The 16,668-nt window shown below is 44.6% G+C and overlaps 2 protein-coding genes across 9 annotated transcripts in view; one reads left to right on the top strand and one right to left on the bottom strand.

Moving 5' to 3' along the window:
* Window positions 1-7,467, bottom strand: part of GALNS (galactosamine (N-acetyl)-6-sulfatase) — a 74,275-nt gene extending 66,808 nt beyond the window's left edge. For 6 of the 8 annotated variants that reach the window (XR_005588658.1, XR_005588659.1, XM_039502513.1 and 3 more), the window contains exons 1-3: window positions 7,321-7,467; window positions 1,715-1,838; window positions 494-568 (exon numbers count right to left, since the gene is read on the bottom strand). Coding sequence is in view for 4 of the 8 variants with exons in the window: in XM_039502513.1 (XP_039358447.1) it covers window positions 494-568; window positions 1,715-1,838; window positions 7,321-7,434 (313 nt within the window). In the remaining 4 variants the exon portion in view is untranslated. The other 2 variants (XM_039502517.1, XM_039502516.1) reach the window with 2 other exon arrangements.
* Window positions 7,468-7,492: 25 nt separating this feature from the next.
* Window positions 7,493-12,471, top strand: TRAPPC2L (trafficking protein particle complex subunit 2L). The gene is made up of 5 exons (XM_039502520.1): window positions 7,493-7,640; window positions 8,832-9,004; window positions 11,150-11,237; window positions 11,394-11,473; window positions 12,305-12,471. Exons 1-5 carry the CDS (start codon window positions 7,608-7,610, stop codon window positions 12,348-12,350), a joined length of 420 nt encoding a protein of 139 aa, XP_039358454.1. The 5' UTR covers window positions 7,493-7,607; the 3' UTR covers window positions 12,351-12,471.
* Window positions 12,472-16,668: the final 4,197 nt, after the last annotated feature.

Below are 16,668 nucleotides of genomic sequence, written 5' to 3' on the forward strand. Positions count from 1 at the left end.
TGAGCCAGAGAGACCGACCATGCGGTGAGCAACTGAAGGAGGGGGCGTTAGACTGATCAAGAGCTAATCCCCAGATGAACTACAAGGAGACGCCCCAGCAGTGAGTAGTAAACCCCATGACAGACTTGATTTTAAACAGCTTGTTCTTAAGTTAAGACGTTAACACCACATCCCATGTCACTTTCTTTCACTCACGTTAATTAGCCCACTCAAGGAACCAACATCTCAGCCAGAAGAAGCAAACAGATTAACATCTTTAGCGATGTCCTTCCTTTCCAGTATCATGTCTAAGAAGCAATAGACTTCTTATTAACTGCAGTGGAGCTACATGCCAATCGCATGTTGTCACTCTGAAAATGTACCTCCTGGAAAACCCATGAAGGGAGAGCACAGGGCCAAATGCCAATATTCAGCCACGCCTGCTGCCAAGCCAAAAGGCAAAGAATAAAGGAAGAAAAGGCATTTCTAGGAGAAGCAGCACTGATGTTCGCACCATTTCTGGCATGTGCATTCGTGGTGTAGAACCCATTCCTGATGGGGAGACGTCCCGTCAACAGCGCTGCTCGTGCTGCAGATAAAACAATCAAAACAAAGAAAGCATGAATAGGGTGTCTTCTTTTCTTTATACAAATTCTCTGCTTCAGAGGTCATGTTTCGGCTGATGACAGCATGATGACTGGAGATCATAGGGAATTTTTGCTACAGATTACTGCTTAGCTGATAAGAGTAATAATCAACCCAAAGGATCCTAAAGTGATGCACATACTTGGCCAAGTAACTTTAAACAGCATTTCTGGGGTGAGTATATGGGAGACACATCTTAATCTAGCTCAGATTAGCAAACAGTTATTTGCTAAATTTCCATTCATTATCTTGCCTTGGCAAAACCATTTAATCTACTTCTACAAGTAACAAAGGCAAGGTATCCAGCTCTAGCATGATAGAGATCAAGGCTCTGATTCACGAAGTAGTTAAGCAGATGTTTAGCTTTAAGTATCTGCTTAAATCCCACTGAAGTCAATGGGACTTACGCAGGTGTTTTAGTGCTTTCCTGAATGGGGATGGACTTGAACATATGGTTACATGTTTTCCCAAATGGAGGCCTCAGAAAGTCCTCTTTTCTCCTTTACATTTTAGCTGTCAGCTGGCAATCAGACTTGAAGAACCAGACACAGTGACAAAGATGTAAAATCTACATTGGACTCAAATGGCTTTGTCCCTTTTCCCCCTCTCTAAATCTCTTAGTGGCTAACAATGACAACAATGGGCCAGAACGTGTAGTTGCTCCACGCATGAAAGTCCCAGTCAATGGAAGTTCTGCCTATAGAACAGAATCAAGCCCATTGTGCGCTTCCTTCCTGTTGGATTTCTCCAACAAAGATTTAGATACTGTTTTGTCTGATTGCCCCAAAGAGGGAAGAGATGAAATAATTCAGCTGCAGAGGCCTGAAGGCTAAAACAGAATAAAAAAAAATCCTTTAAATGAAGTGTTTTGATGACTAAAATACTGTTTTGTATGAACAGAAGATTGTAGTTTTTCCTCAAGAAAAAAATAAAAAGGAAGCAAAATGCAAGATGAAAGCTCCAAATCCTAACACTTCCTTAAGGGTAATCACTAGTTTGGTTGCTAGTTTATGTAAGATGCTGGCAAACATCCTGATCTTCCCAGAAGGTAGCAATTTTACATGGTAGTTTAAAGCTGAAGTTTACTTACATGGAGAGCACAGAGGGTTAGCAGTGTAGAAATTTGGGAAGAGCATCCCTTCTGCAGCCATCTGGTCCAAGTTAGGGGTTTCTCTAGAGGGCTCTCCAAACACTCCCAAATCACCCCAACCCATCTGCAGAAAGACCACACCAAAAATACATTAAAGTATTTTCGCTTTCTATAAACTACTGTACTACCTTCCAGACCAGAGTAACATTTTTATTTTTATAAGCTTTTCTATAGTGCTCATCACTATAATATCTGAACACTTCACATACACAATATGAATTTATCCTCACAACTCTTCTGTGATGTAAGGAAGTATTACTGTCACCAATTACAGAGCGAAACTAACGGACAGAGAGAGATTAAGTGACTTGCCCAAGGTGACAAAAAAATCTATTACAAAACTGGGAACAGAACCCAGATCTCTTCAGTCTCAGTCCAGTGTCTTCATTATAAAATTATCCACTGCAGGCCTACATTTCCAAATACTAGATATATGCAACCAGAAATGCACAGTGAAGATCTAAGTAAAAAAGTAGGGTTGCATAATAACTGAGGGCATTGAGGGGTACAGTTTAAAAGCGAAGCTCAGGAGAGAAGTGCACCGTTACCACATAATTTCTCTCTGCCAGTGTGCCACATGATGGCCTTACCATAGTGTGGCTTAGGACAAAGATGTGTGGCTAATGTGACCACACAGCTCCTGTTCAGGAGCCTATTTTGTGCAAAAAAGGGAGCTCTAGAAAATTACCAACCCATCTGGCTAATTTCAATATTGAAAAATAATACTGAACCAAAAAGGGAGCAACTTAATGAGGAATTAGGCACTGTGCCTGCCTAAAGATTATACTCTACCTTAAATATTCAAAAGCTTTCTTTACTACAGTCACATATCAGGTGGGCAAAAGAAATGCAGAGGACATAATACATATAGACCTTGGGAAGGCTTTCAGTGCAGTCCCACTTGAGAGTCTAATAGAGACATCAGAACGATGCAGTTTGGAAAAGAATCCTGCAGAATATATACAAAGCTGGCTGATGGATTGTGAGCAGAGAGAAATGAAATGGTACAACATAAAACCAAGAAGTGGAATTCAGAAGAGTTCCAAAGGGGTCAGTGTTGAGTTCCGTATTGTTCAATATCTTTACCAATGATAAGGAAGGAGAAAAGAATAGTCCAGTAATCAAATTCACTGACACAACGGAGGAGGCACAGACACTTCAGTAAGATCAGAGAAATAGGCAAAAGCCCAAGGGAAGGTATTATCTTTATTACTGTGCCCCATTATGCTGGGTGCTCTACACAGATATATGGAGAGATTATCCCTGCCCCAAAGGGCTTTACATACAGAAAAAAATTAAAGTTCACTTGGGAGAAAATAATCCTGAACACGAAATGGGAAACATAGGTGGGCAGCTATATCAAGTCATCACAATGTGGCCAGGTAGGTGATAGCTGTGAGTTGGCACACTACCTCTGTGCCATAGACACCCTCAATTAGCTTTCTGAGAAGCTCAAAACTACATGCAACACATTCCTGCCAAGAAAGAATCGAAAGAAAGAAATGCAGATCTTCGAAGAGAAGTTACTTGAGGGGATACTGCACACTTAAAAATCCTATGTTGTAAACAAATACATTTATTTAACTATGTTACTAACACCATCATAGATGGTTAAAGGCAAATAATTTTAAGATTAATTCATCTGTGATTATTTTTGCTCTTTATTTAATTTGATTTTCTTTGCATTTTTCTCAGTATGGGCACTGAAAATTAATGAAGTCAGCTTCCTTCTTATTGTTTGTTTCATTTTGAAGTTCTTAGTGGTGCAATGTTTGGATTTTAACTAGGACTGTCTATTAATCACAGTTAACTCACCCGATTAACTCAAAAAATTAATCGTGATTAAAAAAATTAATTGCGATTAATTGCCGTTTTGAAAATTATTAAATACTGTATTTTGGATGTTTTTCTACATTTTCATATATATTGTATTCTGTGTTGTAACTGAAATCAAAGTGTATATTATTTTTTATTACCAATATTTGCACTGTAAAATGATAAACAAAAAATAGTATTTTTCAATTCACCCATACAAGTACTGTAGTGCAATCTCTTTGTCATGAAAGTGCAACTTAAAAATGTAGATTTGTTGTTACATAACTGCACTCAAAAACAAAACAATGTAAAACTTCAGAGCTTCCAAGTCCACTCAGCTCTTCTTCTTGTTCAGCCCTCTTCTTATGTACGTCACAAGAAAGTGAGAACAGGCATTTGTATGGCACTTTTGTAGCCGGCACTGCAAGATATTTACGTGCCAGATATGCCAAACATTCATATGCCCCTTCATGCTTCAACCACCATACCAGAGGACGTGCTTCCATGCTGACGACACTCATTAAAAAAATAATGCGTTAATTAAATTTGTGACTGAACTCCTTGGGGGAGAATTGTATGTCCCTTGCTCTGTTTTACCTGCATTCTAACATATATTTCATGTTATAGCAGTCTCAGATGATGACCCAGCACATGTTAATTTTAAGAACGCTTTCACTGCAAATTTGACAAAATGCAAAGAAGATACCATGTGAAATTTCTAAAGATAGCTACAGCACTCAAGGTAATTTAAAATATCTTCCAAAATCTGAGAGGGACAAGGTGTGGAGCATGCTTTCAGAAGTCCTGAAAGAACAACACTCCAATGCAGAAGCTACAGAACCCGAACCTCCAAAAATAGAAAATCAACCTTCTGCTGGTGGCATCTGACTCAGAGAATGAAACTGAACATGCATCAGTCTGCACTGCTTTGGATTGTTATCCAGCAGAACCCGCCATCAGCATGGACACGTCCCCTGGAATGGTGATTGAAGCATGAAGGGCCATGAATCTTTAGCGCATCTGGCACGTAAATATCTCGCGACACTGGCTACAACAGTGCCATGAGAACGCCTGTTCTCACTTTCAGGTGACATTGTAAACAAGAGGTGGGCAGCATTATCTCCTGCAAATGTAAACAAACTTGTTTGTCTGAGTGATTGACTGAACAAGATGTAAGACTGAGTGGCCTTGCGGGCTTTAAAATTTTACATTGTTTTATTTTTGAATGCAGGTTTTTTTTACATAATTCTACATGTGTAAGTTCAACTTTCATGATAAAGAGATTGCACTACAGTCTGTGTATTAGGTGCACTGAAAAATACTATTTCTTTTGGTTTTTTGGAGTGCAAATTCTTGTAATCAAAAATAAATATATAGAGTGAGCACTGTACACTTTGTATTCCGTGTTGTAATTGAAATCAATATATTTGAAAATGTAGAAAATATCCACAAATATTTAAATAAATGGTGTTCTAAAAAAATCTATCTAGGGATTGGTCCTGCTTTGAGCAGGGGGTTGGACTAGATACCTCCTGAGGTCCCTTCCAACCCTGATATTCTATGATTCTATGAATTTTAACCAGTTTCTGAAACTGTGCTGAACATGGTTTGTCCTTGTCACACTTACAGCTGCACTCTGTTCTGCCCTGGTTCAACCACACCCATTGCTAACACCAACAGATATTCTTGTAGCATAGACAAGGCTTTGGTGACAATGACTCTTCAAAAGGGGAAGCCACTTATTTCAGGAGGTTAAGGGTGGAACAAGAAGAAGTAATACCCTGAAAAAATCAAGTGAGAAATTCAGAAACATTTTCCAACAGTGAGATCAGTCAGTCAATGGAATAATTTTCCAAAGGCTGTAGCTGAATCACAATAACTAGGGGTGTCAATGATTAGACTACTAGAAAAAATGCATAGGTGCTTAGCTCCTGATCCCACAAAGACTTACACACATGCTTAACTTTATGCATCTGAGTTGTCCCATTTATCTTCAATAAGACTACTAATGGGTGTCTTATTGAAGTGTGTGTGAAGTTAAATTCATGCATAAGTTTTTTTGCAAGATAGTAGTAGCCTTAGTGAGTATGTTTACACTGCAATCAGGAACCTGTGGCTAGCCCATGCCAGCTGACTCAGACTTGTGGGCTTTGACTGTGTTTAACTGCACCGTAGATGTTTGGGCTCAGGCTGAAGCCTGGGCTCTAGGAGCATGCGAGATGGGAGGGTCCCAGAGTGCTGGCACCTGAACCTCTACATCACAATTAAACAGTGCCATAACCCAAACCCTGCAAGCCCGAGACAGCTGGCAACACAGGCCAACCGTGGGTGTCTAACTGCAGTGTAGACGTACCCAGCGTAGAGACTGGGGCAGTAATGCACTAATGCAAACACACTATTCAGGGCCCAGACACTCCTCTTCACCTCTTTATAACTTTTACATAAAATCTGGAAAGGGCTTGAAAGGGAACATCAGAGCATTCCAATTTTCAAAATACAAGTGAAGATTTTTTAATCTGATACAGAAACAATGACTGGTATCAGATAAAATGTCATTCAAATAGTTAACCCAAGTCAAAAACACTTTTAAATATATTTAACACCATTATAAATGCTGGAGGCAAAGTGGTGTTTGGGATGCAGGTTGACAGCTTGCGTTCCCCCCCCCCCCAAGTAATAACCCTGCGACCCCCTGAGGGGTCCCGAACCCCAGTTTGAGAACCCCTGACATAGAGAATCTCCATTGGTAGATCTTCCCCTAAGGCAGGGTCAGCAACCTCTGGCGCGTGACTTGCCAGGGTAAGCACCTGGCAGGCCGGACCAGTTTGTTTATCTGCCATGTCGGCAGGTTCAGTCGATCGTGGCTCCCATTGGCTGCGGTTCGCCATCCCAGACCAATGGGGGTGGCGGGAAGCGGCGCGGCCGAGGGATGTGCTGGCCGTGGCTTCCCACCACCCCCATTGGCCTGGGACGGTGAACTGCAGCCAGTGGGAGCCGCGATCAGCGCGGCAGGTAAACAAACTGGCTCAGCCCACCAGGGTGCTGAGCCTGGCGAGCCATGTGCCAGAGGTTGCCGACCCCGCCTTAGGGGAAGATCTACCAATGGAGACCCCTTCCCTAAGGGATCAGAACCATACACTTCTCTGCATCTGCCAGCTTTCCCCCAGCCCTTAAAATTAAAAAGGTCATAGAGCAGCTTTTAAACTAAGTGCCAGCAATCTGGTTCCATTTTGGTTTAGGTGGAACCCCCCCTTCCTGTATAGGCTCCCCCATCCCAAAAGTTTCCCCAGTTCCTAGTAAATCTAAACCCCTCCTCCCTACACCATTGTCTCATCCAAGTAGCCAGGTGACAACCCCCTCCCCAGCCTCCACCACCCCCCCGGGACCAGCCCCCCACCTACACTCCCAGTGAACCCCCTCCCCAGCCCCCACCACCCCGTGACAAGCCCCCACCCACACCCCAGTGAACCCCTCCCCAGCCCCCACCAGCCCCGTGACCAGCCCCCACCTACACTCCCAGCAAACTCCCTCCCAGCCCCCCACCTACACTCCCAGCAAACTCCTCCCCAGCCCCCACCTACACCCCAGTGAACCCCCACCTCACCCCGTGACCAGCCCCCACCTACAGTCCCAGTGAAACCCCTCCCCAGCCCCCACACCCCCAGTGAAACACCCCCAGGGACAACCCCTCAGCCCCCCCACGACAGAGCGCCCCTCCCCCGCTCACTCACATCGTCCATGAGCAGGATGAGGAGGTTGGGGGGCCCGCTGCGCTCGGCGCCCCCCGCGCTCAGGGCCCAGCACAGGCACAGGGGCGGCAGCAGCAGCAGCAGGCGCCTCTCCATGGCAACTGACACCACCGGCCCACTCCCCCCTCCTCCTCGCCCGCCGGGAGCGGGACCGGGTCACGTGAGCCCGTCTCCCCGGCCAGTCACATGACCTGAATCCCGCGCGCCGGGGGAAGAGGAGGAAGCGTCCCGCCTGATCACGTGATAGGGGAGGGGCGCCGGCGTCCAAGATGGCGGTGTGCATTGCCGTGATCGCCAAGGAGGTGGGGGCGGGGCCCGCTGGGCTGGGGGGCAGGAGCAGTAGGGGTGGGTCCTGGGGTTGGGCTGGGGGGGGCTGGGAGAGGACAGGAGCAATAGGAGGTGGGTCGGGGGTTGGGCTGGTGGGCAGGAGCAGTAGGGATGGGGGGCTGGGAGAGGGGACAGGAGCAATAGGAGGTGTGTCATGGGGCTAGGCGGGGGCAGGAGCAGTAGGGGTGGGTCCTGGGGGCTGGGAGAGGGGACAGGAGTAATAGGGTGTGGGTCCTGGGGCAGGAGCAGTAGGAGGTGGGTTATGGGGGGGGCTGGGGGGCAGGAGCAGTAGGGGTGGGCCATGGGGAGGCTGGGCTGGGCTAGGCTGGTGGGCAGGAGCAGTAGGGATGGGGGGCTGGGAGAGGAGACAGGAGCAGTAGGGATGGGGGGCTGGGAGAGGGGACAGGAGCAATAGGAGGTGGGTCATGGGGCTAGGCGGGGGGGCAGGAGCAGTAGGAGTGGAGGGCTGGGTTGGGGGAGGGGGCACGACTCAGAAGTAATAGGATGTGGGTCCTGGGGGCAGGAGCAGTAGGGGTGGGCCATGGGGAGGCTGGGCTGGTGGGCAGGAGCAGTAGGGCTCAGGGCTGGGAGAGGAGGCAGGAGCAGTAGGGATGGGGGGCTGGGTTGGGAGATGGGGGAGAAGGCAGGAGCAGTAGTGGTGGGCAGGAGCCCTAGGGAAGCAGTGATACTGGGTTGAGGGGAAGTGAGGAGCTTGTTTAGAGGCTGGCATAGGGGTTGGTGGAGCAGTGGTTGGGAAGCCCCAGGTTTTTGTCGCTCTGTGGGAGCCTTTTATGGACTTTCTTCCAGGAAGGATGGTTCCGATGAGATGACCAAATGAGCTGGGGACAGTCTCACCTAGGGGGATGGATGGATGGTCACTTGTTACCTTTGTGTTATGAGAAAATGTAAACCTGGCAATAATCCCCTTCTAAAGACTGTTAATAGTAGAGGATAAAGCTAGATCTGCAGTGTAAATACATGTTGTGTTATACAAGTGTAGACCAGTGGCATTCTGTGATATCTTTAAATAGAATTTGTGGTTAAAAATAGCTAGTTTTTAAATAATAGCAGTTTGCATCCTCAGAGCACTACACTTACAATGGCTAATCTATTCGGGCACAGAATAGGTAGCCCCAGTTAGCACAATTTGTTGTCATCCTTTCTAGAACTACCCCCTGTACATCCGAAGCATCCCAACAGAAAATGAACTGAAGTTCCATTATACAGTGCACACTTCCCTGGATGTTGTGGATGAAAAGATCTCTGCCATGGGGAAGGCCCTTGTGGATCAGAGAGAGCTCTATCTGGGACTTCTGTACCCAACTGAAGACTACAAAGTGTATCTTTAATGCCTAACAGGTGTGCTCTATAGGGCCTGTTCCTACAATCTGTCCTTATTCAGTCAGAACTCCACTGATTTCTCTAAGCAAGGAATGCAGGGTTAGGTTTTAAATTTATCTGTCTTCCAGTTCTAGAATTTACCATTGTTTTCATTTGACATTGCAGCTGTAAATCCTGTGTTGTGAAATAAAAAGCAAACTGCACAGTGGTTAATGGGTGAGTGTGCTGAGGATAAGTATGCATATATCTTATAGATTTTGGTACTTTCATTTGACCAAAACCACCTGAGAGAGAGCTTAAAGGGACACTGTCAGTTAACATTTTGTGAAAACCAGTGTTTTGGAAACTTAAGACCAGTAGAAATGTTTCCTCCATTAAAGGAAAACAACAACAATGAAAACGGTTGTTTTTTAAACTGTTTGAAACACAAACACTGCAGCAAGAAAAAACCTAGACATGAAACCTTTAAACAGACAACCATCCCTTTTGCTGGCTGTTGTAAAACTAGGTTGATACAAGGAATGTAAATAGCCAATGACTGTTGCAAAAGGTGAAGATTAAAAGGGGTCAGAGCCTTGGCTGGTGTGAATCAGCTGAAGTCAGTGGAACTATACAGCAGCTGAACATCTGGTCCTGTGTTTTTAAATTTATTTTTTTAGAAACCCTTCACTTCAAATATTAATTTTTATACCACAGTATCTGTAATCATTAAGTGGGTATTGGCATCTGACATTCAGCATCCATACAACTGAGCAATGCAATTATGGGTTAGCTTAGCCCCAGTCCTGCAAGCTGCTCTGCGCAGGCAACCACTGTGGCTTTTTGAAGCCACATTGAAGGCACTGTGGCAACATGCATTGGTCTGTTCACACAGAGCAGGTATTTCAAAACAGGATTTGCTGCTGCAGTGTCATATAGAAGCCCTAGTCCTAAGGGCTGTTTAGCTGTGGTTTTGTCTGAATAGTATCAGTTCTCTTTATTCTTGGCCCGGTCTCTTAGGGCAGGTCTACACTAGAAGCGCTACATGGATGCAGCTGCTGTAGCATGTCTGCTGAAGACGCTGTATGCCAACAGGAGAGCTCTCTCCCGTCTGCACAATTACTCCACCTCCGCAAGAGGCGGAAGCTATGTCGGTGGGAGAGTATAGTGCCAGTGTAGACAGTGCGTAGGTCAATCTAACTTGCGTCACTCAGGGAGGGTGTCTTTTTTCACACACCTGAACGGCACACGATAGATCGACTTAAGCAGTAGTGACCTACTCTTCCGGTCTGCAACAAGGAAGTTTGGTGCATCTGAAGCTAGCTATGGTTTGATCAGATTTCACAATTTATAAATATAGTATCTAGTTCTTCACAAAGCTAAAATCATGACAACTTGTCTGTGACTGAGGCTGCAGAATTGGACTCCCTATGGTAATGCTGTTGACTGTGGTAAGACTGCAGAAGCTTTCACAGATACAAAGTTGGTATTTCAGGACTGCAGCTATACCTGATAGTTATGAGACTAGTGGATCTTTTAACATTTCTGTGGCTAGCCTTCTGCTTCTCTTTTAATCACATGTCCTCACTTTCTGACTAACATAACTGACAGCAGATAGCCATGTCTTCATAATTCTGCTGCTAACTTCGAAGATTCCATATTGTAACATTGCTGTTGAGTGATCACTGAGTCTGTGATATTAGCTACCCGAATGGCCATGGCTGCAAAGAATAATCAGAATTCTTTGATGAAGGAAGGTTCTTGAGAGCCAAAGAAATTATCATCAAAATGACTGATGATTGAAGGCCATTTATGCAATTACTGAACAGTAATACATACCTTGGGAGGCAGGCAAGGTAGCTTCTGTCTAAAAATACAACCTGTCATAACTTTCTAGTTATAAATCTTTATACAAACAGCCCTCTCTATGCTTGTGAGGCTCAGTTATTATCATCCTTTCAGAAACGGTAACACTAAGGTAGAAAATAAGTCCAATTTCTAGGACCCATCCCTTGCTTAGCTCATCTACACATAGATTATATTGTGACCAGTTGAAGGGTGACATCCACTTGTACATTTTTCTTTTGACTGTACTCAAGTCTTATTTTAGTTGCTTTTCCAGGCACTTGTGTGTCAAAAATGTGTTCCTTAATCAACTGCACAGATATGGCTACGTGACAAATTCCAAGGTGAAGTTTGTTATGGTGGTAGATTCTTCAAACACAGCACTTCGAGACAATGAGATCCGCAGCGTAAGTGCAGGAAATCAGAATGTAACTTGCCAGATCAGTATTTTTGTTCCTTCCACTTATTCATAAAATGCTGAGAAGCCAAGAAACAAACAACCCCTCCCCCACAGCAGTAATTTTCTAGGTTTTAATTAAAAACAAACCATGATCTTTTTTCAGATGTTCCGAAAGCTGCATAATTCATACACAGATGTAATGTGCAACCCCTTTTATAACCCTGGGGACTGCATTCATTCCAGGTGAGTGAGCTGCTTCCACTAAGCCTTTTGATTTTGTTGCCTTTCTGGGCCATGCAAAGCTATTAGGATTTAGCTCTTAAGAATGTAACTTCTGTGAGTGATCAGTTTAAAGCTGGGAGCTGCAAACTCCTTTCCAAAAACAGGCAGCTGTACTCTCTTTGGACTACTTCTACATAATAGAAAATTTACCATTGCACCATCCTCATTAGAGGCTACATTTAACCATCTCCCACAGACTTCACACTCAGTAGCTCTATGAACTGATATTAGAAATGCTGACTCAGGAACCTGAGGTTACTTACAAAAAGTTACCAATGGATCTCACTTAAATATTCTTCTTATTGAAACGTGGTGGATAACACTTTGTCAGTCTTGTCGGCTGGACACCTCTAAATAGGCAGGCTGTAGCTTTCCAAAATTCAGCCTCTGTAGAGGAGTATGGATGAGGAGACTGTTTCCAGAATGCATAATTCTCAAAACAGTTGGCAGGACAGTGCCCATCTTTTCATATTAAAAATCATTTTATGGGACCAATGAGTGTTGTTCCCCTCCCACCATCATTGCATATGCAAAAGCAGATTCTATATTCCTGCCACTAAAATGACTGTAGTCTACTGACAGGGCGAGAACCACGGTTACTTCAGCTTTATTAGAAGGAAAGTAATTGTTTGTGAAGTGGTAAGGAATGAAATATTTATAGTCAAGCCTGTGGGAAGTTGCCATTAAAAATGCTTAAATAGAAGTTATGTCTTACCTACTTTGTATAAGAGAGATCTCAGTGTGGTGGACTGTCTTCTCTTCCTTTAATATTTCGTACTCTTCCTTCTCTAGGGCCTTTGATAATATGGTGACCTCCATGATGATGCAGGTGTGCTGAAGCTCCAGCCATTCTCTTTGTGTTTGAGAACATTCTCTATTGTACAGAAGTGTATCTTTGAAGCTGTGTGTATATAGTCTTTAAACTTGTTCTATGTAAAATAAACCCATTGCTGTTTGGATCTATGTCTGCTTGTGTTCTTGTGGCCAGTGGCACAACTTGCTTAGTAGACTATAGGCTTTGTTCTTAACTAGTATACAAAAGTATGGAAGGGTCTCTTGCTCCTAAATAAAGACAAAGGTAGTGAGTTATTGATCACTGTCCATGTCCGATCTTAGTAAAGCCCAGGGCTGCATGTTAAATTGCACACACAGTTGTCTGCTCAAATTGCATGCAGAGTTGAGTGTATGTGGACGTAGCTGTATGTTAGGCGTGCAACCTTGAGATGCTTCTGTAAAAATCTTGCCCCTAACTTATGCTTGAAATAGCTGTGCCTGGTGTGGTATGATCAGAGAACAGCAGCCAGCTCAACTGTTCAGCAAAATAGACATCTAATGCAGACTGTGAATGGCAAATTTAGGTTGATCCCACTCTTGGGAGAGTTGCAATGGACTGGTTTACTGCTCTCATCAGGACTGGGAACACCTCCTCTTGCTGTATGCAGTTGTTAAATCTAGTCATAAGAGGACGCACTGGCTTTAACAGATGCAGTTCAGGCAGAATCTGGACCAGCCTTTTCTGCTCATTGCCACTTACAACACTGCGTTCCCTGAGCTGCAGCCAGAGCATGCTGTTCTTTTCTGACAATGTTTTAAACTAAACCAAGTCTGGCTCCCTAGCCATATTTCCTCATCGTGGTAGGAGCTTCCAGATCAGTGAGATGGGCACATACTGAAGCCCATAACTACCACAGCAAAAAAACTGTATTACTTGAAAAGAGGCGACAACAGCTTCAAGTGCTTAATACAACAGGTCCCATCACTGGATACTCACATCCCAAGTACCATAACACACCTGGCTTCATTTTATGCAAGGCACAGATTGCCACGGTCACACAAGATGGCTGGGGCAGAGCCAGTAAGTGGACCCCAATTTCCAGCAACCCCATCCAGTGCCTTCACCTAATCCCCTCCTTCATGGGGGAGAGTGCTAGGCGATCCACATGGCATTAAGTATGGGTAGTGTGCAAGAGTCTACTCAAACCATACATTGGTATTTTCTTTAGTGCTTGCAAACCTGCCTGAAATTTGACCAGTAGTTGCAAACACCCAGTCTGTGGTTCTATAGCAGCTATGGAAGATGTTTTAAAATATATATATATAGAGAGAGAGAGAGAGATATACCTAGCTCCTAGAACTGGAAGGGACCTTGAAGGGTCATCAAGTCCAGCCCCCTGCCTTCACTAGCAGGACCAAGTACTGATTTTTGCCCCAGATCCTTAAGTGGCCCCCTCAAGGATTGAACTCACAATGCTGGGTGTAGCAGATCAATGCTCAAACCACCTAACTATCCCCCACCCCCCCTTAGCCACATTAAACTGAAGTGTTTAGCGTTTGATGTTACAAAGGGGGTTACTGACCCTCTACTTTTTCTTGTTTTGTCTCATCTTCACTATTGCCAACAGCTTGGCATTCCTTCATACTATACTGGGGCATTAGAACAGCCTATGCAGGTACCTCGTCTGTGTTCTTTGCTCACCCATCTGCATTTCAACAGCCCCGGAGACATGCATGCTGCTTTAATCAAATTAATCCAGACATAACTAATTCCACTTTAAGATCAAAGCCCAAGAAGGTGGGGTTACAGTCCTGAGGTAGCAGAAAAATAGCCACCCTGAGGGCAGAGATAGTGTGCATTGTATTTCCCGTTCCAGCTTGTCATTGTATCAGTCTAAGAGCCCATTGTATGGATCACATGTCAGAATCTCACTGCACTGCATGAATATACAGATACCTGAGTGGCTGGCAGAGGGGACCGTAACATGACGATCCTGTTTTGGTCAGAAGAGAAACAGGGTGTGTTAGGGAATTCTCTGTTCATTTTCTGGACTACGTTGAGGATTGCACACTAACCCCACTAATACCTGTCTAACATCCATTAGTCTCCTGTTTTCTTCCCTCAGAATAGGTGAAAGGTTGAAATAAACATACAAACCTACCAAAGGCAGTAGGCATTTGAACAAATTAAGGTGAATTCTTAAATGGAAATCAGATTAGAAGCAGGTATATGCACCAAAACAAAGGACTGTACCTATTGCAACAAGGTGTATCCTACCCACAGGATGCAAGGTGTTGCGAGCTATTACTAGAACAGACTTACCAGTACAGGTACACTAGATGGGAGGCTGGATGGTAGTAGTAAATTCAGGGCATCTAGCACCAGTGCTCATACCATGCCAGTGTAACCACCATTACAACAGAACACAACATGGGTAGGTTGCCCTGGTTATAAAGGATTCTAGAGTCAAAGATTCCAAGGCCAGAAGGGACCATTGGGATCATCCAGTCTGACCTCGTGTACACCCCAGGTCATAGGACTTCCCCCAAATAATGCCTAGAGCAGATCTTTTAGAAAAACATCTCATCTTGATTTCAAAACAGTCAGTTACGGAGAATCCATCACGACCCTTGGTACGTTGTTCCAATGATTAATTACTCACTGCTAAAAATTTCCACCTTATTTCCCATCTGAAGTTGTCTAGTTTCAACTTCCAGCCATGGGATGGCATTACACCTTTCTCTGCTAGATTGAAGAGCCCATTATTAAACATTTGTTCCCCATGTAGGTACCTATAGACTGTAATCAAGCCACCCCTTAACCATCTCTTTGTTAAGCTAAATAGATTGAGCTCCTCGAATCTGTCACTGTACGGCAGGTTTTCTAATCCTTTAATCATTCTTGTGGCTCTTCTATGAATCCTCCTTTCTAACCCCCTCCTCACTAGTGCTGCTGGATCCTCCCCTCCCTTGCCCTTTCTGAATGCTGGGATGATGGGAGACGGCAGGAGCCTCTTCCTTTCTACTCCACCATTTCTTCTCCTGGCTTCTTGGAAGGAAAGCGGCTCTGACCGCTTCTAGCCATTTGCTCACTGCTACCAAGCTGTCTGACAACACACAGAGTGCTTCTGTGATCACAGCAAGGGAAATTCAAATCTCAAGAGTCCAGGAGACAGTGACTCAAGGAAACACAGAGCGAACACCAGAGCTGCACTGGATGTGTATAGTCTAAACTTCTCTTGAAAACTCGGCATCAACACCTGGCTGGTTTCCCTAATCTTCCCCCAACTCTTGTTCCTTGGAAAGTGGAGAAATTCCTGGGTTTTTCCATCTTTTCCATACTCCAAGCGCTTCCTAAGACATCCAGCTCTGTATCTGCCATAAAATCTTTACACATGCTGCAGGGACAATCCTGCATTGATCCTCAGGGGATGGGGAAGATGTGAGCTAATAGAGGTTTTCCTTCTCTGACTTCAGAGGAGCCAATCCTCACTGATGAGAGAGAAGGGAGACAGGACGCACAGATGTATGACGTTATGTGCCCCGTTTGTCCCCAGGGTAAGTCTACTGAACACCAGGGTGCATGTGGGCCTGCAAGTCTGAGAAGGTGCAAACTGTTCAAAACCAAACACTGGAGTTAAATCCCTGTGAAATAGCAGAGAATGATAAATGACATTCAAGAGGGTTTCAAGGGCTGGCTTGCATGCCATTCTTGTGGGCTTACTGAATTTGAGGCATCATGACTATGTCTCTGCCAATCAGAGAGAATAGCTCTGCTTGGAAAGCCAGGAAAACCTTCAGGTCCCTTGTTTGAGAAAGGTCCAACAATGGTCTAACTACAAGTAACAATTAGCTTTCCAGGACAGAGCTGCAGCAGACGAAGAGCGAGCCCTTTCATCTTCTCCTAACACACGCTAACCTGGAAGACCTCGTCTGTTAGTCTATAAGGTGCCACAAGACTCTTTGCTGCTGGAAGATCTCGCTTACTCCAACCACTGGAAATTCACTTGGCTCCTGACTATGGGCCAAATTCACCACGTCAGTGGATATGGACATATTATGGTGTTCTCTGATAAACATCTTGCAGTAGGTGTGATTTTTTCTGTGGTCTACACTATTTCTCACAAACAAGTCACTGTGTCTTATTCCTGCATTCCTGGTATTTGAAGAGTTCCTTGTGTGTCCCAGGCGCCTGGTATAGGGCTTCATGAGCAAGTGCATTTAGCGGCAGGCTGGGTCCCAGGGGGGATGACTAGGCATCTCACATCCACAAACAGTTATTCCCCAGCAGGCATTGGGGCTCCTAAGAGTCTTCTAAAGGCAACTAGCTCAGTGCAAAGACAGGTCTGCTGCTTCTTCTGCACTTTCATTGTGGAAGAAAC

This window comes from Mauremys reevesii, linkage group 16 (assembly GCF_016161935.1).
Source record: "Mauremys reevesii isolate NIE-2019 linkage group 16, ASM1616193v1, whole genome shotgun sequence".
Taxonomy (NCBI): Eukaryota; Metazoa; Chordata; order Testudines; family Geoemydidae; genus Mauremys; species Mauremys reevesii.

What these genes read in the sequence shown, in the direction of transcription:
- TRAPPC2L (XM_039502520.1), top strand. Translation starts at nt 7,608, where the DNA reads ATGGCGGTGTGCATTGCCGTGATCGCCAAGGAG. An exon ending in TTGCCGTGATCGCCAAGGAG is followed by an intron (nt 7,641 to 8,831) that starts GTGGGGGCGGGG and finishes CATCCTTTCTAG; the next exon opens with AACTACCCCCTGTACATCCG. An exon ending in GAGACAATGAGATCCGCAGC is followed by an intron (nt 11,238 to 11,393) that starts GTAAGTGCAGGA and finishes ATCTTTTTTCAG; the next exon opens with ATGTTCCGAAAGCTGCATAA.